This window comes from Ambystoma mexicanum, chromosome 5q (genome assembly GCF_040938575.1).
Source record: "Ambystoma mexicanum isolate Mex_15411 chromosome 5q, UKY_AmexF1_1, whole genome shotgun sequence".
Lineage (NCBI taxonomy): Eukaryota > Metazoa > Chordata > Amphibia > Caudata > Ambystomatidae > Ambystoma > Ambystoma mexicanum.
This window is the reverse complement of record NC_090933.1, coordinates 640,245,377-640,269,824: the sequence shown is the minus strand read 5'-3', so window position 1 is coordinate 640,269,824 and position 24,448 is coordinate 640,245,377. Positions and strand designations below refer to the sequence as shown.

The 24,448-nt window shown below is 44.4% G+C and overlaps 1 protein-coding gene across 1 annotated transcript in view; it reads right to left on the bottom strand.

Moving 5' to 3' along the window:
- The window catches only part of CLVS1 (clavesin 1), a 973,486-nt gene that overhangs the window by 319,072 nt on the left and 629,966 nt on the right, over nucleotides 1–24,448 (bottom strand). The window contains exon 4 of the mRNA XM_069621099.1: nucleotides 737–847. Within this exon, the coding sequence (XP_069477200.1) occupies nucleotides 737–847 (111 nt within the window). The remainder of the gene's footprint in view (nucleotides 1–736; nucleotides 848–24,448) is intronic.

The following is a 24,448-nucleotide window of genomic DNA, read 5'->3' as shown; positions in this document are numbered from 1 at the left end:
CTATAGCTGAACAACAAACCTCCACCGTGACCTAAATATTGTGGACCGGATTTAAAAAAGCGTTTTTGAGTGGGAACATCCCATTGAAAACGCTTTGTAAATCAAGCCCTGCATGTTGGGCAATTTTCCTTTTGCTAATTTTGCGTAGTTTTGCAATAAATTCTGCCGATGTCCCAAAAGTGGCTACATTTGGAGAAATTAAACAATGTATATTGCACATTAGCAAGAAACATAGTCCACAAAAATAAGATATACGGTTTTCAAAACCTGCAAACTCACTGTACAAAAGTCAGAAAAAGGGCTGCTGCTGTGTGTTTGCTTTACAAACTAAGTGAAAACTCTTTACTTGAGTGTTCCATTTATTTTGCTGACAAAAAATCATAGAAATTTCATTTTGCATCATTTTCTCTTCAGCACTTTTTCCACAAGCTAATAGGAAAATGAAGTCATATATTACAATTTTGTAAAATGTACAAATTCGCTCAATTATGCGGACACATTTAAATTGTCCCCTGCACTACGAGAAGATTCTGCATCGGAAAACAATGAACATTTACTCAATTACTGATTCAACTACCACCTCTTTTTATTTCCATCCGTGCAACGGAGAGTAAAATATACTCTGTCTGTACTTGTCATCAGTGGCATATGCAGTTAAGAAGAGCAGTCAAAAGAGATCACAACCTGGGGTGTTTGTAATCAAGTCAAAAGATTTAAAAGGTGTACTTGAAGTTACCCTTTTCCTGGTCTTGTCTTTCAGGAATGGTTTGATTATGGTGTAGAGCGCATGGATGTACCACGGCTGATTGACAAAATGGACGCCTCCAAAACGAGCTGGGAAACTGTCCTGAAATAAAGAGAGAAACGACAGACTATTAACAGACGTACTTGCCAGTCAAGCTGGCAGGGTAGCTGAAATTCAAAAGTACAAAACATGAGAACTTCTTGATCTAACAAATATGGCACCGGTCACATTGATTCAAACAATGCTGCACAACAAAATAGGATTTCACACATAATAGGAAAGGAACAGCAGACACGTGCGCTCTAGAGGGAACACCTGAACTGCAGGATTGTGGGTGACCAGATCCACAGAATGTAGAAATTAACTACAATGGTACAAACAAAACCAGAACAATGATTGTGCTCCCTGGGTGGGCACCTATCACCCACGCATGCAAGTTCTGCGCAAGAGTCCTGTGAACGTGCACGCAACATTTCAGGAAGATGAAAGGCTGAGCGAAAGTGTTCCCACAAGCTCCACTTTAGCCAACCAAATAACCCACAAAAGCGGAGGCACATCACAACTGAACTTGAGGCCCACCCTCACTCACACATTGAATAATCTTACATAATTTACATATGACGAAAACTTCAAAATAGAATTCTCCATTACCAGCGCATCTACCAATCTGGTTCAACCGATTGGGCCCGCTCTAAACATATGTTTTACGCAGAATTTTTTGGAAATGTGCGGCCACCTTGTTCAAAAATGTGATTTGGTGTTATGGGGAAGAAGGCGTTATATGTGGGATAAGACGTGTCTATTTCATTAGACTGTCGACCCTGCCGTTCAGAACCCAGCATGTAGTCTGAAACTTGACTATGTTGGTTTCCACATTACAAAACACATTTTAGCATAACTTGAAGGTATATGGTTATACAGTATGGTGTTCATTCATCGCCAGGTTTTTTGCCACCGATTTGTGGCTGAAAAACTCATTGAAAAATATGGGGAGTGGGTGGTAAAGCGATATAAGGGGTAGGGGTGTGTGGGTAATAGGTAGTAAATAACTGTTGTAACGAAGGGGATTGGGGGACCAACCAAATTAACAAACATTAACTATACTAGTACGCCATTACGTTATGACGCCATGCCGTCACCCCATCACTGTGACGCCTCTCTGCCATTTTATTTCTTTCTTTCAGCATTCTATGCGGTGAGAATCTCACCACATGTAGGGCTATTACTCTTTATCTGGTAAGTGCTTTATCCATACTGTGTGGATTATTGGCTTATTATTCATCTGCCATTAGCTTGCCCCATACTTTTACATGGTATAATCATTACCCGCGTTTACTTGACTTATTATGTACAGCTTTGGAAGATTTGCTCTGCCCTCCACGATTTACAAAACATTTGGGACAGATTTGATCACTCTTCAGGTACTTTCTTTGTCACCATATATTGTCGCACAACAACTACAGGTTTCTTAAACTTTCTTCCTCAAATATTTCTCTATTATTTTTCTACTTTTTCCTATTAGATTATTCTCATTAGTGACTCTATTTACAGGTAATACGTTTGGTTCTATTTGTGAACATAGTCATTTATTGGCTTAACTTCTTGGCATTGGCTATTTACTTTGATGATGTGGCTATTTATTTTGATGATAATATACATTACATTGGTATACTGCATAGTATTGATTGAGAACACTTAAAGACTCTTCTTTAATGTTTATACTGTATAGATATGATTATTGTCGTCAGGCTGTCTTACATTCATAAGCTGTAATATATCTCCCATGGTTTTGTATTTAAATTGAGAATACAATGAACTCTATAGTATATATATTATTTAACAGATATCACAATTTGCTCCTGATGAAGGGATCACTATCTCGAAACGCGTTAGCCCAACTGTATAGTATAAAGAAGAACCAAAGGAATACATACAATCTCGATTGAATTATTTGTTTTACTGAAGTTTTTTCCATGAAACGTGGATCCTTAGGAGATCATGAAAACATTCTGACTAGTTGTTCTTCAGCAGTACATAGGTGTGCAGGGGACAGTGGTATCCTACTTTTTGGAAGCTGATCTCTTTAACTTGGTCACTGTTGATCATGCCTCGCACAGTTTTTCCAATACATGGTCCACCCCATTGTGCTCTGCACGCGTGGGTTCAGTTGCCTCCCTCGTTGCCAGTGTTATGAAGATGCAGGCATTATAAGTGAGATAAGAAGTGTTTATTTCATTAGATCACACATACGGGTAGCACCCCGTTCCTTCTCTCCAACCGTCCACCTTGTTTTCAGGAACCCAGCTTGCCATCTGGAACTCGACTATGTCAGATTCCACATTACAACACATGGGCATTTTCTGCCAGCTGCGTGTCAGCGCCAACGATGCACTGGTCATCCCCATTAAATGCATTATTTTTGGGAGCATGCTTCTGACATAAGTGAATGGCAGGCTCCCAGCACCACACATTTCACAATGACTGCCAACTAAATGGCATGTTAGTGTGACATGTCAATCACATAGTTGCCAACATGTTCCATTTCAACCTGTAGGTGCTTATCCAGTGCTTCTTGTTTCTGTGCGTTCTGGTACTTGTCGTCACGCTTTTAAAATGGGAAAAGTAGAACTACATGTCCCAGAATGCAAAGAAAAAACAGGACTGGATAAACACCTACAGATTGGAATGGATCATGGTGGCAAGTATGCAATAAATGAAGAAAAAAATGTTTCTATCTATGAGGGATGGAAAAGCAACTGAGGTGTGAAACAAGGCTGCCCGTTGGCAGCCACACTGTTCGGCCTATTCCTGTCTGATATTGGCGAAAGCCTTGAAGCTGTCACATCATTTCCCCCAAAAATCAATGGGATGACCGTAAGCTGGTTGTTATATGCAGATGACATTGCAATACTGGACCAAACCCCAATCGGACTATCTAGGAAGCTTGCTGCGCTAGAAGGTTACGTAAAAGTAAACAAATTGAAAATCAATCCTGCAAAGTCGGAAATAATAATCCTCCAAGATCTCACAAGAAATAATAAACGGAACCTCAAAAGTGCACCGAAATGGAGGCTGTGTAATGACAACTTGAGATGTGTGAAAAAGGCCAAGTATTTAGGAGTCTGGTTCAACAGCAACATAAATGATGCACCCTGGACGGAGAACATCATACAAAAATGCAGACAACTAGCATGCCAAGGGGTCATCATAAACAAAAAGTTCGGAAAATTTTCCTTGCTACCAGTGTTAGCTCACTATAACCAAAAAGCCACTCCAACGCTCATTTATGGCGCGGAAAGCGCCCTAGGAGCCCCTGCAACCCTGTGGCCACAGTTGGAAAACCAATACTGGAGACGAGTCCTGCACATACAGAAAGGAATCTCGAGTGTGTGCGTCAGATATGAATTAAACCTTATCTCTCTGCATGCACGAGTGCCTTGGAACATGCTATCCATCTATCGGAAAATAATCACAGACGACTGTACTCCTCAGTTTAAGATCTTACAGGAAGCGCTCAAAGGCAACTCTGAAACTGTGCTGTGCAGATGGGCAGCTGGTTGCAAAAATCAGCTAACGCAACTTGGCACGGACCAATTTAGACTGCAAAATAACCCAACCCACGTTAAGAAAAAACTATGGGAACAGGACTGGTGTCTAACAGTGGACGCGCGAAATCGTCATAAGCTCTTTGATGATGCACCCATTGAAGCCAAAGACCGTAAACAGCTGCTGCAATACCTGATAAAGACACCCAATGCTCGACACAGAATGACCTACATGAAATTTCGTTTAAACTTATTCAACACAAGAGTGAGCCAAGCGACAAGAGCACGAAAAGTAACAGCAATGCTTAAATGTCGCTTTTGCGAGAAACAAAATGAGACTCTCAAACACCTCACACTGTACTGTGAAAGTCTGAAAGATCTCAGATCTGTTCACTTAGGAAGCTTGGTATTACAGTATGACACATTATGTGGAGAGGATTTATGGCGCAAATTCCACAACCCCAGGGAAAAAGAAATCTTTGGGTTAACAAATTTTCTACAAAAACTGGAAATACTACTCAAAGCTGGACAAGAAAGATGATAAACAGTGGGGCCAAAGACGATGGTGTGTCGGAGAAGTTGTGAAGCATCCTGGGACATTGCCGAACGAATGGGATCTGAGAGTCCAGAAGCGGCTGCTACCTGGTTTTAAGTAGCCCCATAGAGCAGCTTCTCTTCGCGGCTTGTTGACACCATGGAACTTCTCCGACACACTGTGGGAGGGGCATGGGAAATCTCTTTTCAAAAAGTTTTGTACAAACTAAATGAAATAAAATGAAAAAAAAAGCAAAAAAAAAAAAGCAATTGAACATCAGTGATTGAGAACACAGCTCTTCCACTTAAAAAAAGGAAATGCATGAAAGGGTCAGTCAGAAATGACCATCTCATGCATTGCAGAGCACCCTGTACTTGTCCCAAACAGACCCTGGGGGCTGCTTTGCTTTCTGCGCATTTCAAAGTACGTACCGTTTGTGAATTCAGGATTCGGGTCGAAATGCACCCCCTTAGTGCTCACTTTTATGTACAGGAGGGGTCAAAGGGCATCCGAATGTGCGCAGCTAGGTAGCACACACGTGGATGGCCTTTGTTAATTAGGCAAACATGGTTTCACGCATGTGAAGTGGATGGGCATCACATGACTAGCGTAGAAACACGTTTTGGGAATTGGAAGGCAAATCTTCATAGGGGTGTAAATAATGTGAACATTTGTGACATGTTCTAAGCGGGCAAAAAGGTCAGACACTCGGAGGATATGTAGAACGCCCCTCACACACTGTCAAACACAAGCATCAGACAAACCTGCGACTGCACATTTCACTAGTCTAAGTCATACGTTGAAACACCAATTGACAACCCTACGTGACAAATTTAAAACAGCAAGAGATAGTTGTGAATTTAAAATTATGAAAAGATCAGCTACTCTGAAAATGGGGCCTGCACAAGAACAAGCGCTCTATGTCTGACCACACATACTGACACAATTCTCTTCCAGCCATCAGGCAATATGCCATCAGTTATACATTTACAAAATCACGCTAAAATGGGCCCACATAGCACTGTTTTGGCAAGGTAGATTGTAACCTGATAGACAAAACCAAAATATGTTATTGTGTGTTCCATTTGAAATGCACGCCTGCACAACAGACGAATTTGCATTGTCTGCCAATATGTGTTCCCAACAGCACTTAGAACTCCATCGTTCTTGTAATACCTGCATTGACTGGCATTTTTTCTTCTTCTACAGTCCGTAAAATCCAAAGCATGGATTCATACCGCGCACATGTTAAAATTGGCTTCTTATATCGCTACTTCATGCCCGAGTCCAACCTCTAAGCATGAACCGGGTTTCAAACCTGTGCTGGCATTTTCTTAGTTCCAAGACAAGCACGTTGCCCCTGAGCCATCCCTGCCAGCATTTAAAGCCCAATGAGGGCCATCGTATAAGTTCCTTAGTATCGCAATACCTCCGATTTCTGTGTATAATTAATACAATCTGTTTATTCCTGAAATATAAATGATACGGGCTTGCATGCATACATGCCAACATGCTGCACCACTTTGGAGGGAGATTGTCTCATTGAAATTGGGACAATTGAATTCTTCCATTGGATTACATTAGCGTTACTATTATTTTAGAAGGGAGAAACAAAAAAGTAACAACATTTTCAGTTGAATATTCGTGACCCTCCCGCCTAAATCGGGAGGGTTGGCATGTATTGTATGTTCGTCCGGAATTCCCATAAGGAATCATTGTCGGCTCCGCCCACTCCTGCAGTTAAGTGGTTAAAATGCCACTTTTCAGGGATTCAATTACCAATCCAAACTGAATAAACATTGGCTTTGAAGACATAAATGGCCGGAGAGAGCACTGACAAGTCATCCAGCTACCTCGCGGAGAAACTCAGCATCTCCAGCGGACAGCGCACCACCAGAAGCCAGGACACGTGCAGACTTGAAATCCGCCACTGGAAAAAGGAGGGGACCAGAAAACAAGCCTAAGCCCCATGATTATGGAACCAGCATCAGACTCGCCTCCACGATCCTACAATTCAGAAAAGAACTCAAGACCCACCACCCAACAAATCTCTCCTCTTCAACACCTAGGCCATTACATCGCCCCTCGCGCCACCTGACTTGCTAGACGCCACCTGCCCTGCTCCTCCCGCCACCCGGTACACCTATACCCCTCCTATGGGCCCCTCTGAATCCAACCCCCCCGCTGTATATCTGTTCTGTTGTTACCTCTGAAAAGCACTCGGTTATGCATCTGTACTGTTGTATACCTCTGTAAAGAGCTGTGTTAGCAACACCCCTGCACGAGAAGGGTCTCAGTGGGCGGCGGACGTGCTTAGTGCCTCTTCCCTTCCTTGCATTTGTGAAGGGGAAGCAGGCAGGCTTGGCATTATGGACATGCAGCAATGACGTGCCATGCCTGATTTTAGACTTGTAATATCTAATCTGCAAAGGGCAATTGAATAACTCTCTGCATCTGTGACAGTAGCGTGCAGGGCGTTCTCTGGCAGTTTTCCATTTATATAGTAAGACACTTTGCGGTTCTTGGAAATTGGGGGGCACACACACACCACACCGCTACCCCTATCTAGATACCTAGATATACACATTCGAGTGGCAATGCAGGGCCGTTTTTTCAGACGTATGTATACGTCCTATGTGCAGGCAAAGGTTAAAGTTTTAGCACCCTGGAGTGCGCTCTATATTCTGTAGAGTACAGTTGGCATGCATCAGGTTTTAGCCTAACCATTAACAGCTATTTATTTCAAATTTGTGTTTGATGTTTTTAATTAAAACACATTACATTAACGTCGCTACCGGCTATCCTATTTTATTTGAATTGTTAATGTCATTAAACATTATCAATCTAAAATCAAACGCGCCACCGAACAATGTCACGTTAAGCTTTGCGCCTACTGCTTCTCTCTGCTTTAGAATCTCAAGTTAGGTTCTGAAGCACCGTTTCCGGTTATCAGTGCACGTTCCGGAGGTTGCGCACCACGCGCGCCACACACGTAACAATGACACACCCGCACTGCATTACTTCTGCATAAACCACCTTTTGGGTGGAGGGGTCATGGATCAGTGTGGTTCTGGGAGCGGAGGCACCCAGGTGGTGAGGTGGAACAGTACCAGGGCGCTTGGGGGTGACCTCGCCCCAGAAAATGGAAGGCAGTGGCAGAGACTCTGCATAGGACGGGGTTCTGAGAGTGAGAGAGTATGGCATAGTAGCTGGGATTTCGGGGGGAGCCGAACAAAATGAAAGTAGGTGGAAGAGGCCTGCAGGATGAAATGCAAAAGTGGCATGGAAAGAGGGAAAGAGGCATGAATGGCATATTACCGTAGAACCCTTAAGCACAGTGACCAGCAATAGCAGCAGGTCAGCATCTTACAATGTGCCTGCCACGAACCATGTTTCTGCTTCATAGGTGCAGGCCTTGTAAACGCATCAGAGAAGGTCCACTGTACATAGCAAGCTGTCTTCTCTTGAGCTAGGTGGGGTGACTGGCAGCCCAAGCAATGTAACATGATGTGGGTGGGGTGGTGGTGCATTGCCAAAGTTAGGTTCAGGCATCACGGTTGGTTTCCACAACACAAACGTAACAGATTTTCTGTCCGTCTGTACCCATTTGCAATGCACTTCGTATAATGCAGAAGAATACGTAGCATGTAATGCTGTGCAGTTAAGCATGTAGTCCAATCAATTTCCTCAAAGACTCGATGCTTGAATTTGCAACAGTTGATCAATGGTGGTTTGCTCCACCAATCAAACAAAACAAAAGAATTGTATTTAACCAGTCTTTCCTTCCTTTTCAAAATTTTTGTAATATTATGACATTTATCAAAGTCTCACGTACATACATGGTCAGTGCATTTACTAGTCCGCCAGCCAGTTGACAAGGGTGCCAATGGTAGAAAACCTATATAGAGGGTTCTCAAAGTATAATCAGCACGCAAATGTCTGTTCTCCGATTCATGGAACTAACTTTGCATGCATTTCCGGGTCCTTGAGGATAATTTGCGCAGGTCTGTCCTGTCTCTGCCTGTAGTTGAGCGACTTGCGATAGACCCCTCGCAAAGAGTGGCAGGGGACTATGCAATGAAGTAAACAGGGGGCGGAACATACACATTCCCCATTTCCCACGCAGAATGGGGGAACAACAAGGAATTATGTGGACGTCGAGAGACGCCCTGCATGAGGGAATCGCATGCCCAGCACTGCGCAAAAACAAGCGTATTCATAGACCTCACCGTGCAGCGTCACGTCTGAGAAATCAGCACACAAAGCTCACCACCACATAAAGGCATGTGTAAAGCCCCAATCGCGTAGGAATCAACATGCAAAGGTAAGCTCTGACAGGGAATTTAGGGATGCGGGCACGCAGTTGCAGTTCCGATTGCAGTTAGGGATGCACGTATGCAGATTATCGGGGTGCAGCATAGTTTACAGGGGTTCGCAGACAGATTTACCTGGGGCCGACTTCAGTTATGAGTCATGCAACGCATACTGTAGGGGGCAGTTATGGGTTATCGGGGACCCTAGGCAGTGTCGCTGGGGTGCTGCCTTGGTTGCAGGGAGATGGCACGCTGTATTGCCAGGGTGCATGGCTTTGCAGACAAGGAGGGTGCATCGGTTGGTATAGGTGGCTTGATCTGCTTTGATTGATTGATAGGGTAGAGGGTGTGGGAAGAAGTGCACCCAGAGCAACAGGGCCCTAAATTAAGTGCAAGGAAGGCTGGGACTCCAATGGGAATCACAACCCGGTAGTGCAAGGGAGGCCAGGCGGCAGTGCAGGAAGGCCAGCAGGCAAGTGCAGGGGGACTGGACAGGGGTGGGTGGGGTATGCTGGTGTCCTGTAAGACTCAGAGGAACAAGCAGCCAGTCAGCAGAACGTGCAGTAGAGGGGAAGGTTTGCATGGGGGCGTGGTGTCATGGGCATTCCAGCCGCTACTTGTGTCTAGAGTTACTTTGCGGTACAAATTCCATAAACACGTGGATCACGCATGACATGCTTTTGTGTGCAGGTACGTGCAAAGTGGTGTTACACGCAGAGAACATTGCGGGGTCTATGCACTTTTTCTATAAATTGGACCCTTTGCTTCATAATGAATAGAGGTCAGTGCCCTGCTAAATATCGACTGACCTATTTTAGAGAACAGACTAAAGAATAGTATCCGTTTGACTGAGTGATTCCTGTAAAAAAATATCCAATGTCCTATACAAGGTTTATTTCATTCTTGCCTGAAGATGCTCCTAAAATAATAGTGGGTAAGAGGCAAAACATTTTAGATGCCACAGATCCCTATCCCAGCACACAAAGAAATTGGATTTTATGAAGGTAAATTGAATGCTCTTGAAAAATATGTTTTTGACCGTAAGGACAGGATTGCAGGACACCACATTTCATGGCCACATCTCACAGACTTTCAGGCCCTTTCTCCTAGTCATTACCAGCACCCCCCCACTGCACCGCCCCGCAGGCCCCTGCCTGGTGGCTTCACATAGCACCCTTGAGAGCTGCTTGTCCTAGCACTTAGCCTGAGGTGCCCCTCTGGGCACCCCCCAGCACTTCCCTCCTGGCCCCCCTCCAGCACTTGTCCACTACTCTTCTCCCTCTTTCCAACCCCACACCCCTGCACTTCTCATCAATGCACTTGCACGACCGAATACCACAAGGCCTAGTTGGACCTCTACTGTATGTACGTTATTGTTGCTTTTTTGTGTGTTGCCCTCGTTATTATTTCCCCTGTTCCTTTCCCATTTAGAGTTGTAGAGCTTTGAAACACAATCCTGTTGTATAAAGAGCCTTACAAATGACCAATAAAATAAATAAATAAAATGATGGCCATGACCCGGGCTTTGCTTTTGCATACTTCTACTGCAGCTTGCATTTACTTCCCTACATGAATGGGAGAATTATTTTTAGTTCCTGACTATCGGGTCAAGACTGCATTGCCTTCATTAGGATGATTCGACTCCGTGAGCCAGGGCTGGGACAGCACAGGATTACGTCTCGTTTGGAGGCACTGCCTTGGATTCTCTGATATTTGAGGGAAGTGGTGCCGCTCGATCCCGGTGAGAAACGCGTGTTGTGAGACTAATGTTACACATCCCCGCAATTCACTGCTGTTTCTGCGACGGATGTCGTCAGAAAACTAGAAATTGATAGCAGAGCAGTGTAGATGTTCAGTGGGGAATCACGGATATGTATGCCTCACCGTTCTACATGTATTAAGCAAGTGGGTGAAAATATGCTGCGAAAATCTTGTCGCGCCCAAATACCTGAAAGATGCACCTAACTTTGTTGGGCTCCTCTTTACATCCTATATAAAAAAGAAATATATTTGTCTTGGTGATCAACCCTTGGGCTACTAAGTCTTTGTTGACTTCCATAAAGAAATAGTGTCCTGAAGATGGCCCATTCAAAGAAAGAAGTTAAGACACTAGAGATAGTGGGCCTCATTACGACCCAGGCGCTAATGGGTTAACGGCGCCGTAAAAGGCTACGACGCCGTTAACCTATTAGCGCCTAATTACGAGGTCCCTTTGCGGGACCCGACCTTAACAGCTGGTGTAGATCAGCCGTTAAAGTAGGGACCCGCAAAGGGACCTTGGTGCTAATTACGGTGCTGCAATTTGCGGCACCGTACTTAGCGCCTTCCCCATTCCCATTGAGCCCTATGGGGCAAAAATGGGAATGGGGAAGGGCCATGGAGGAAGGGGGAATTACCACCCCGCCAACCTTGTAATGGGGTGGTAATTCCCCCTTTCTCCATGGCGGAGTCGGTAACTTACCGGCATGGACCATGGTGCTAATAGCACCATGGTCTTCCGCCAGGGTCGTAATGAGGCCCAGTGTCTGAAACAAAAAACGTCCGAAACATGTCCACAGTCATCTGAAATACCCATTTACATTGATTGTGGGATTTTGTTTGCAAACAAAGTGTTTTCAAATAACATCTACACATTGTGTGTTGTGTATACCCCCTGTTTTTTTCCATTTTTTTAATTGTTTTTTTGTCTTTTTATAAAAAAAGCCTTCTTAATTAACGGTGAATTGCTGAATTTTTGTAATGTGCAATATTACATATGTGTGGCAATGTGTGCCTTTTTAGATGTAAGATTTGATAATTAAATTGATCTGTTTTTTTGGCAACAATTTTGTATGTGTCGGGTTCATGGTGTTTAACAAGAATAACATCAATATGGTATTTGTTTAATTGGTAATTGTTGGTCACTCTGAAGCATCCGAGTAAAGTAAAGAGGGGTAATTAGACTCACCTTATGTTTTCTCCATAGAAAAACTCCACAATCTTGATTTCTATGTCTACAGCAAGAAATTATTAAGCTTAAATGCTTCCAACAGCTTGCAAAGTCAATTAGTGGTTTGATCATGGTGGTCACATTATTCGCAAAATGTGTACCAATTCCTTGAGTTTTTTATTTGTGTTACAACTGCTCCAATTACATTTAATAAATACATTATGAAAACATTAAACAAAGTGGGGAAGAAGGTGAAACATGGACCGTAGGAATATTTGTTAACTTTCTGGGATAAACACCATATAGTCGAACATTCCATGTGTCTACGTTCAAGCACATTTCCCCTGATCTCCCCTATTCTACTGGCCTCTGTTTGCCGAGAGTATCCACTTAAAATCTCCTAAGCTGGTCTGGCATGCATTTTAAAAATGAGGTCCTTCTTTTCCCATCAGCGAGCTCAAGCTGTGCTCGCGCTCCAGTCCTCCTCACTCATAGACGTCGCTGGGAGCGCAGCGACCGAGTGCAGCCCGAAGACAGTCCAAAGTGCGGCCCGTCTGCACTCGTCCGCGTGGAGTCTGCTCTGGGTACCTCATGTTGCTGATCAGGGTTTATCACACTCTATTTTATTATCTTTGGTGCCTGGAACCACGATTTTTCCAGTCGGGTGGGTCGATATGCAAGCCCCTTCTCTGGTTAAACCTCTGGGCAGGCTGCCACAAGCTTGCTTATTCAACGCTCGATCTATGGTTGCACATAAACTGGAAATATGTACATTCATTGAAAATCACGACACAGATTTGATATTTATAGGTGAGACGTGGCTTTCTGCACCGTCATGACCCCGATTTAGTGCAGGCTCTACCTCCTGGCTGTGCCATTCTCCATGTTGCTAGGGATCCGCCGCATCTGGGTCGGAGGAGTGGCCTTGATATGTAGGGTTTGATTTACTTGTCCACAACTGCCTGTGTCAGTAGATGTGGAGATGGAGTGCCTGCTGGTTAGGATTATATTCAATGCTTCATTGGTATGTCAGTGTCTTCTGGTATCACTCCCATTTAGTCTGCCATCCTTCGACAAATCCTTTCTCAGTCGTTTTTCTGAATTGGTCCTGCACGATAGAAACGTTAATCTATGGGCCAAGGATGAAACAAATTCGGCTGTTACCTCCTTTCTAGCTGACATGAATAGTCTGCTATTGAAGCAACTGGTGCTGGGCCCTACCCATGAGAAAGGGCACATGCTGTATCTTATTTTTGCACCCACACAATTATTGGGTGTCTTTCCCGGCCATTCACTGACAGGGTCTGACAACTATGTGGTTCCTTTTGATTTTCATCTCCTAGGAACTTCTGAACAGTCCAATCACTCTACTAAAATGTATCAGAATAACTGGAGGTCAGTTGAGCCTATCAACCTGGTCACCCAGATTACTTCCTATTATCAGACTGCAGAAAATTTACTTTTTCCTGAACCTTCTGCCATTGCCAGGCTTGCTACATCATGTACTGCGGCAGAAAATGATCTTGCTCGTTTTGATGGATTAACAGGCCAGCGCGCCCCTCAACTCCATGGTTTTCTGCAGAACTCCGTTTATGCCGTCTTCTGGTTTGCGTAAGTGGATTAGCAACTATGACTTGCCCTTACAAGAAGAGTTTAAAATACAGCATGCTCTGTACCACAAAGCTCTCAAGGTGGCTAAACTAGCGTATTTTACGATATTCATGAAATCAGCAGTTAATGCATCAAAAAAACGTTTTCAAATAGTGAAAAAACTCTCTAACCCGGGTATGGACCCTATAGCCCTAGGGTCGCAGGTATTGTGTAATAATTTATTCCATCTTTTTATAGATAAAATTGAGACCATCAGGGCTAATATCTCTAAATGCCAGGGTGATAACCCTATTTTGGTTCTCCCTGATCAATTACCATTCAATAATGTTGATGCTCAATCTTTTATTTCTTTTGAACCTACTAATATATCTGACATTAGTAGGGTGGTGGCAGGTTTGAAGTCTGCGTCACCTCTGGATGATATTCCGTTGCATCTGTTTAAAACTGCTCCTGTGAGTCTTTGTGAGGTAATCTCAGACACTGTTAATTCCTCGCTCGTCTTTGGACAGATTCCAGCCACTTTTAAGAAGGCCTTAGTGATTTGGTTATTAAAGAAACCCTCATTGGACGCATCCATTTTCTCTAATTGCCGTCCAATCTCCTTACTTGCATTCATAATGAAAGTGACACCTCAGTTAATGTCTTTTCTGGAGGGCCATAACATTCTAGATCCATGTCAAATGGGTTTCTGCCCACTGATGGGGATGGAGTCTGTCCTCATTGCGGTACTGGATGATATTACCATGATCAAGGACACGGGCGGTGCGGCAAGTCTTATCTCATTGGACCTGTCTGCCGCCTTTGACACCGTTGATCATGGGCTTCTCATATCCAGGCTGCAATGCACAGGTATGACGAGGCTGGTTCTGCAATGGTTCTGGGCTTTTCTTACCTCCTGTGCTCAAATGGTTTCTCTTGCCCCCTATAGGTTGCCCCCTCTAGCTGTGACGTGTGGGGTTCTGCATGGTTCGGCTTTGTCCCCTTTGCTTTTCAATGTGTACATCCAGGCCCTGGTCACATGTATTTGCTCCTTTGTGTTCCAGTTGTTTTCCTATGCAGACAGTACGCAAATTCTGTTTAGGATAGATCTGGACCAGGCAAGGTCCGCTGTCCAGCTGAGGTCCTGCCTCAAAGACGTCAGGGGCTGGATGGAATCCAACTGACTGAGCTTAATGATGAGAAGACCGAAGTTTTAACTTTCGGTCCCGCTGTGGTTTCAGAAAGCAGGATCTCAGATTTCTGCCCACTGTCAGTGGGCCCCCCTGTCGGTCCTCGTGGGGACAGTCGGGAATCTGGGGGTAAAAATATTATAATCATTGGCTATGGGGTCCAGATCAACACAATTTGTGGTCTGGGCTTCCTTAAATTGAAGCAGCGTAGGAAGGTTCTTCCTTTCATCCCTGCGGATCTCCATGCTCATGTAGTAGCAGCCTGTCTTAACGGCAGCATTGACTACTGTAATGCCACTTTTCTCTCCCAACTGGCATACATAATTCATGGTTTTACAGATCTTGCTAAATGTGGCCGTCGACTGGTCAGGGGTATTCCTTTTGGCCATCATGTTATGGCAGGACGGCGGACCCGACATTGGTTGCCTGTTTCAGCACAAATCCAGTTTAAGGCCCTGTGTATTCTTCACTGGGCCATGAGTGAGAAGGGTTGTCTAGCCATTCAGGACAACATTCACTGCTACTGCCTGGGGTGTTTGCTCCGATCTACTGATGCAGTGCTATTGAACATAACAAGTTAGTGGGAGGCAGAGCATTCTCCATCGCTGGCCGGAACTCTGGAACACCATGCCGATGGTATTGCGGTCCACTGACGATTTTGAGTTGGTTAAGCGCAGGCTAAAACCCCACCTATTGGCTTGAAATGTCACCTCTCTTTTGGTATCTATACATCGCCATGTTGCCTTTATTGACAGTGCGTATTTCAAATATTTGATTGATTGGTTGATTGATGTTCCCCCAACCCCCTCAACAAAACATATCAAGAGTAGAAGGGCCCCATTGTGAAGGCCTAAACTATGGTTTCTATATCGCTTTTTCAAATCAAATTGTATGGTAAATGAATGCATGCAAGCGCAATAACAGGAACATGGAATTTGCTGTCACATAATGTCAGAGTTATCTGCTCAGCTCACTTTCGTATTCACACAGCCCTGTTGTTCCTTTGTGTCCGTCCCAGGCATTTTTATTTAATTTGACTTCAGTATTTCTCTTAAGATGTCGAGCATAGCCCCAATTATGCCTTCCATGAAAACAATGTTTTCTAATCTTAAGGTTCAACTCCCCCTCAATGCTTCAGCTGATAAATTCTTATCTCATGTTCCCTCCAAGGATCTGAATGCCCTCATTACATGTCTAATTCCAAACCTAAGCAGGTGGTTGCTGTATCATCTAGTTGCAGGCGCTTCAATTATAAGCTGCCCGTCGTACAAATTATTAAGCCATGGACTGCACGAATCTTGCTTGTGGTTTGAATCAGGAATTCCAACCCAATTAGGCCTTTCTGGCCCAGCTTTTTGTTAGTTACTAGGGTCTAATGACACAGAGATATTTCACAGTATTTGTCCGGTTCGGATACCAATCAAAAAGCAAAGCCCCCTTGAAGCTTTGATCCTTGCAAGAGAGTGAGCATCTACCCAATGTTATCCTCTCAACTCACCTCATCTCCTTATCTAGCCCAACGCCAGTGACACAGATTGTGTCAATGCCATACAAAAGGCATTGATTGCATGTTTCATTATGCAAATGAATCTGCCGCAAATGCAAGCAATGTCTTAAAAAGGGGATATGAGCAGTTTGTCAGTTAATAATTATAATGTCAGCAGACATATTTCAGGCACCTTAACCCCGCTGGCATGACTTGAAAGGATACATATTAGGATGATTTAACATAAGAGAAGTATTTCCAGATTGAAGTGATAAATCATCATCAAGCAATGTATACACAAGCATATGAAGAGAACATCACCCGACAGCAAATGTGCACATGGCACATGTCAAATGACACTGTGTAGCTGTAGAGCCTTATGTGAGAAACCTGAGGACGTTCTCATATCTACTTCCCTTGGGTCCTCTTCTCAGGTGGCCAAAAGCAAGACCATTGCTTTTGGATCCTGACCCTGGCGGTGGCGAAGCGAGGGAGGATCACCTGGGTAGAGGGTCTTTGGGGATTAGGGATGAGATGTACTCAGGTGAGACATAGTATCCAGCATTTTTTCTTTCAGGAACAACCCGCTATCCCAGAGACAGTTATGGGGTACTGCCATCCCTGTACCATGGACCAAGAACACGCTAGGAGATATTACTGAAGCACCAGAAAGAGGGCGAAGAAGGGAGGGGTTAAGGGTAAAGTAGTTGAAACATGGTATTCCCCTTTCTCCTCTGAGAACTAACCTAGCCCTCCCCCAACCTTTATGGGATATTGTAAAACATCTCTGCTCCTTTTCCCATATCTTTCCTATGACAGTACTGGGACGAGGAAGAGGTGACTAGGAGTAGTGAACAGTAGTAACTCATCTCACCACTTTAGTATTGGGACGAGAAAGAGGCGACTAGGAGTAATAAACACTAGTAACTCCTTTCACCACTCTAGTACTGGGACGAAGAAGATGCCTGCAGAGTACTATGAAGTTCAAGCATGTCCCTCTAACTACAGTCAGGCAAGGTCAATTGAGAGCTAACACCTGCAACCTGTCATGGGGTTGCAGGTGTATAAGAGGCGAGGAAAAGTGCGTCAAGAAGACGACCAAGACAGAGGCCTGTGTGGGATAGACCAGCAGCGGACCCTGATCATTAGGAGGCAGCCGTGGTGGAACCTGAGAGGAAGCCAGGATGCCGGCACGTAACCTAGGAGACCTGTGGAGCCCAGGACGACCTGGGCCGCTAGGCTTCCACAGGCGTGGGAGCTTCTGTGGTCAGGAGAGAGCAGCTGGAGCTGCGGGCAAAGGAGAACAAAGAAAGGACACTGCCAGCATTCGCTGAAAGGAAGCAGGGCTATGAGCGTGCGCAGAGAAGCACCTGAAGTGCAAGCGGGGCTCGTAGTGATGGGCAAGTCAGCTGAGGAAGCTGAAGCGGAGCAACGTAGCAGCGGTAAAGGAATGCCAAGGACCGGTGAGTGCACAGGAATGTCACTCAAAGCCGGGGCGCCTCTAGGTGCTACGCATAAGTGAAAGAAGGAATGAAACAAAGTAGAATGCTGAATGAAATGACAAGTACAGATTTAAATAAACCCAAAGCCATGGGCTGGATAAGAATTAAGCAGCAAAATTAAATCATGCATATTGAATACCGAACAGAATGAGAACTTTGTGGGCAAAGAAGTGATGAAAGTTAAACGTGAAAATGCCCATTTGAAAGCAACAGATGAAATAAGAGTGCAAGTGTGAAAGAGCATGACAGAAAGGTGGGGAATCAATAAGACCACCACAAAGTTAACTTTATGAATGAATACAGTGTGGCAAGACCAACGACTGGCATCGGGTGTGTGGCCCATTGTGGCAAAAGCAAGAGGCTAACCAGGAGAAGCCAGGAGAGTGTGACTCTGCACATAAAGCCAAGAGGTCAACAAGGAGAAACCAAGTGAATGTGAATCTGTCCACAGGGGCAGATACAGAAGAACCTGGGTGGGCTGAAGAGCCCAGGGATCCTGGTTGCGCAACCTGTGATGGGTGGACTATGTGGTCTGATAACTGGGCCTAGACCAGGGAGACCTCAATTGTGAAAGTTAAAGACATTGTGAACCAAGCCAAGAAGAAGCACTGTAAGTGAACTGTTAATGCAATCCAGAAGGAGTGTCAGGTTGACCTGGAGTTTTGTTGTACATTGAAAGACTGAAACCAAGTATAATGTGATTTGTTTGAGTCTTGGGGAAGGGAACCCTAAGGCTTGATGAACTCAATGCTGTCTTGAGGACGGAGCCCTCAAGACCCTTCTGTGTGGAACTGTGTGGTCTTAAACTTGGGGAAGGGTACTCCGAGGATTGTTTGGAACTGTGTTGCCTTGAACATGGGGAAGGGAACCCCAAGGATTTGTGGAACTGTCTGAACTTGGGAAAGGTAATCTCAAGACTTTTGTGGAATTTTCTTGAACTTGGGGAATAGGAGCTGAAAAGAAAGCCAAGAGCTGGAAGAAGCTCTGCACTTTGTTTTGATCACCATTTCTTTGATGTTGATATCCCTACACATTGTTTAGCTTTAGTTGTGAGTGCAAGCATAGGTTTTGGACATAGAAAGACTTTTAAGTTGAACTTTCTGACTCAGACTTTCCTTAGTTTTGTTTGGGTAGGGAAATCCCCCCTTAGCATAGGGCATGTTAGGCGTTCAAACATCCTGAAATTTACGTTAATAAATCATTTTATTTTGAACTTTGAATCTGTTGTCTGTGTCTTGACTCATGATGCCTTTACACTTAGAATAACTCTACTCAAGCCGTTCCTTGCATAGCAGGCATTTTGGGTTCCCTCTACAAGAGGGAAATGCAAACTTTGGCTCTCCAGATGTTTTGGACTACGACTCCCATGATCCACCATCATTGATTATGCTGGTTAGGGCTGATGGGAGCTCTAGTCCAAAATGTTGGATGAAGGCATTAACACCATGGGACAGTAAGCAGCCAAACAAAAAAATCAAAATAGGTGCCAAGCAATGAGACCCAAAAAAGGCCGTCGTCAGCACTGATCTGTCATGACACAAACTTTAAAAAAACAACTCACAGGTGATAACGAAATCCTAGGACGTCCAGAGGATATGTTGAGAAGCCTCATTGTTCATTGCCTGTGTAACAGTGGGAGACCCGAGTGCTGAACAAATAATCGATACATCAATAAAACGAGCCCATGGTGTGCAGTTTTGATACCTTATGAGGTACTCAGCAGAACTCCTGAGTGACTTCCAATACCATTAGAAATTACATAAATGACTGCAATATCTATCTATATATTTGGGAAAGTGTGTTTGTATGTTCGGGGTTTGCTCCAGCCCCATGACAGTTGGTGGGCTGAAATTTTGGCCCAAGGTTGGCATACCAAGGTGTACTTGTGACAGTGAAATTTTACCAACCCCACCCCTTATGCCTTGCACATGGTGGGGTCCGTGAGATGGCCGTTTTTGCAATTTTTCAAAAATAGTAAGTTACAACACAATATAACATACACAAGGCTATAGCAGACCCCCAGGTGCATGTCAGCTACAGACCCTGGAAACCCCAGGGGGTATGGCTAGTTAGTGTACGTTCATTAGCACCTGGGGTGGGGGGGCACAGCCAACCAGGTACCGTGGATTGCGGGCTGATCCCTGTTATCTCAGCCCGCGTTACACTGAACCTGCCAGCGGCCTCCCCGGCACTGCAGCGCCACCTCCCGCCCCAAGCCCACGCTCCCTCACTTTTCTTTTTTAAAAACTATTTCCAAACTCCCCTCACCTGCCCCACTTACATGAGTGTTGCAACAGCGGCACCTGCCGTTTCACTGTCTCTTGCTTTTCCAGGCCCCCATGGTAATGGAAGAGAGGCTCCACAAGGAGTCCCACTTCCATTACCATGATAGCCACCTTAGCAAAGGATTTTCATTCATTAGGACGCACGCAGCGTTCCGTTCAATGCATGAAAATCCTTTTTAACCTGGTGTGCTAATGGCATTAGCACCCCTTTCCAAGAGCTGGAACAGGGGATAACATCCCGATGCCCTCGTTGTAGGCCCTTGCTTAACTCGGGCCTATAACTTGGGCTGCCGGGCCATTACCTCCCGTTCCAGCTCTTGCAATGGATTGCTGACTCCATATAATTCTCCTATTACTAGTAAGTTCTGATGTCAGAACTCGACATTAATAAGAATTTGATTTCACTATGTGACTGCAATAACTTATTAGAGGTGACTCGTGACGTTATACTGATCCTGCTACTCCACACCACACATGTATATCCAGAATCTTCTGTGACAGAACAAGGAAACGTCGCTTGGGTGCTGCTTTCAAGGTGTGGCTCTGGCAGTGCAAGTTTTACTACAGAGCAGCATCAAACTGAAATCATATCAGTTGCACTTACTGAGAAAAATCAAGCGACTGATCTCCAAGAACTGAAAAGTAAAAGAAAAAGGGTCTGTGAAGAGTACAGACAGTGGAGCACACAGCCAGCTCGAACAAAAACCATGTTTCTTTCTTCCGAGCAGTTGTTTCTTTAGTTCTTAAAATCACATAAATCCCAGAGCTGTCATTTCTCTTTTGCTTTTATGGAATAAAACCGTCATCATTTACAGCTTAAAGGATACATCAGACTAAAGAGCAATGGAAGTGCCATCCAGGCAACCATAAAAGTCTAGGAACGGTAGAACTTAATTAAAAGAAGTAGAGGAGCACTGCGTCCGACCGCTCCCGCCCACTTCGACCACTGTCCCCCAGACTACTATTAACCAACAGTGATCAGAATTATAAAGGTGAACAGGCACTGTCAAGAGATAAACCTCCTTCACCTATTGTAGTAATGTGGGCCGGGTGCAGACTATACTCTTAAGAGAGTTGAGAATGTGGTAACGGTAGCAACATAAACAGCAATAGTACAAGACTCCAAAATAAAGGAACATCAAAAGTTCAAAAAAGGACATACTTTGATTAAACACACCAATATGCAAAACCACAGACTGTACAAAACACGTGAAAAATCCACCCCCCTTGAAAGAACATAGAAAATGGAAAACATGGATATGAAGACACTCTGAGCATTGTAGCATGCATAAAGAGCAGAACATTGTAACAATGTCACTTTAAAAGGATATGTCTTTGAGAAAAAGGTGAAAAAAAGGATGGTTATCAGTCTTTATGTCCCAACAGTGGACCAAAAGGGCCTTAATCTCTTATTTGTGGTGTGAGAGAATCAAGCTGAGTTTCTCAGCACTGCGCTTGAGGGCTGAACCACGTTCAGATGCAGTGAATCATGTTGATCCAAAAGGCGAGTCAGCAACGAGTCAGGTTCGTTGTGAGGTTTTGTGCGGTTTGATGCAGCGTCAGAATGGAGCGGTATGTAGAGACGGCCAGGGTATGTTCGACGGTCAAGCTAGTTGAAGATGATGGGTACTGCTGGGTCAAGCCAGCAAATGAGACAATGATTCCAGTGGTTGGATCTGAACAGTGGCGGCTGGTGAGTTTGAAAGCTGGTGGGGCGTACATTTCCATGGGTGAATTATTTGAGCGAGCGCGGGCAGCGTGCAGGCCTACACCACCCAAGGGCGTTGTGGGGTGGGGGGGTTCTCCCCCGCTAAATGTTTTGAAAAATGCCTCCAAAATGTGCAATTTACTGTCCAAAAAAAACCACCGAAATATGACAAAAAAGCATTAGGTTTAAAATACTAATGGTGGTACATTATTCTTACATGTGTAAGTGTAAGGGTGTATTTTACAGCAGCTTGTATTGATAATAGCTAACTTACTGACAGAAAATGCCCATGTTTACTCCACATAGGCACAAGAGGTATACAGAAAAAGATGGCTAGAAAGATAGATACACGGAGATGGATGCACTCAGATGTATAGATAGGATAGATAGATAGATGACCCACACTGGGAGTAACATTGCCACTGGACTGTCCCGAGGCCCAGTGTGCCTAGCCAGGCCTTTGGCCAGGCCCAATGGCTACTTTGCGTGTCCAGGCCAATGGCCACCCTCAGGCGGCAAAGTGGTTGCTTTGGTGACCGGCTGGGGCTTGGGACAAAATGTCCAATGGATATGGGCACCGTCTTACCTGGTCTGAACTGTATATATGGTATTGTGTATTGTTAAAAAACTATTGACATTTCATGAAAAATACTTCGATTAAAAAGGGATATTATGGGTAAGTTGACCCAATAACAGCTATATAATAGAAGTGAACACAATTTGATAAAAAAGGGATGCTAGGGTTGCAACGCAAACAAAATCTCCAAAGAATCACCTGTTTAGGGTTCTTAAAGAAAACCCAACTCCACCACTGCAATGTAATGCTCTTGACACCACGTGATGACCCTTTTTGACATCACAACTCATTTGATTGATCCATGGCATCACACCACCTAAGGTTAGATACTCTGCAACAAAACGAAGCTCTAAGCAAATAGTACATATATGGACACGTGTGCTGGAGGTTCTGTTTAGGGACTGTGATGAATGTGTCTCAACTGGACAAATATGCAATTTTAACACTCCCTCGGGACAAGTGATCTAGCATTGACCGCCCCTCAGGCACAATTTCATCATAGTTACTCACTTACTAGTATGTGGATCACTGGGCAAACAGGGCTTTAGAATAGGTGAAATTGTGTGTTGACTTGCCCTGGCTCAGGTACATGGCCATTGACAAGCAGGACAGGACGCAGGGGATAAATGGTACTTGGGTCTGCACTGCTCTGTTAACACAGGCCCGGCAATTTTAAATGTAGAGCATTTCATGGTTTGCAACTGTGTTCATATGCACACATTTTTAGCCAACTAAAATGGTGATGGGATGTCAGAACGTGCATGCCAGGGCCAGTGGACTGATTGGAAGAGAAGGAGAGGACAGTAGACAGCTCATTCTTACAGCAGTCCTTAAGTGTGTGATTTCATACATTGTAGCGAGGTAACTGCTTCTCATATTGAAGCTTTATCAGCGTTTACTATCCTTTTGCACACGTTTTTATTGAAACAATTAAATGTTCTCCGTGTGACCTTCCAAAACGTCCCCCCCACCGAAAGCCTTTCAGTGGAAAGTACACGTGGAAGCGTAATAAGCAGCTCAGGCGATCACCACGCTAAGGATGCTTTTGCCACCCGGTATTTGATTAAAGAAATCCAGCAGAGGCTTGTCACACTCTGGATTTCCCTCATGTGGTCTGCCTTCTACAACCACACCACGGAAGAGCATGCATTTTTCAGGTTTGCACCTGCATGAAATACTTGCTTGAGATGTAGTCATCCTGAGACTGCTCCCCCTGTCTCTTCTCCTAGGTGTTTCTAGATCCATTGCTGCCAAATTGCCCATTCTCCCCTCCCCATCATGTCATGCTCCCCACTCCCTTTTATCTCTGCTTCCCTCACTGTGTCCTTCCCCACATGATGTGTAAAGTGCTCAGTTTGCTTGGTCAACCCTCCATATGCTCCTTGTATTGATGAGCATGCTTTCAACTCATAGGACAGTGTTATGAAAAATCGTGCCTGTGTGATCGCAGTTTGTACAGTTACAAATGGCATTACCACCACTGCAAATGCATCTGCACTTCATTTGAGTATGTACACATTTTCTTCTGGTAAGATAGCTCAGTGGGTCCAGCACTTACTGTTGTGATCTCTGTGTGATCAGAAGATTGCAGTTTTGAATCCTGGCAAGTCCAACTCTGCCTTTCATTCATCCGAGACCAATAAATGAATTCCAACTTTAGTTGGGTGATAGTGTATGTTTTGTTTAAAGCGCTTTGGTGAAAGTGCTATATAACTGACACATCCTTATCATTCTTGCACGTGTACACTACGATCACATAAGTACGGGTTTCATAATACCACCCCTGGGTCAGCATTATGAAAAGCATTGCCTGCATAAGTGCGTGCAGCATTGATCTGGCAAGAATACATTTGAACTGCATTTGCTCTGGTGCTAAGGTGGTTTGCTAGGGGTGTGCCAATTCCCCCAAATATGGCAGTGGCATTTCACAGGTGACTGGTTCAAAGTTTGAGGATGCACAGAATTGTATGTTTCATTTTGTCAGGTGTAAAACAGCTCACCTACACACCTACACCACCCTTCCCTTTATGGCCTCCATCCGTC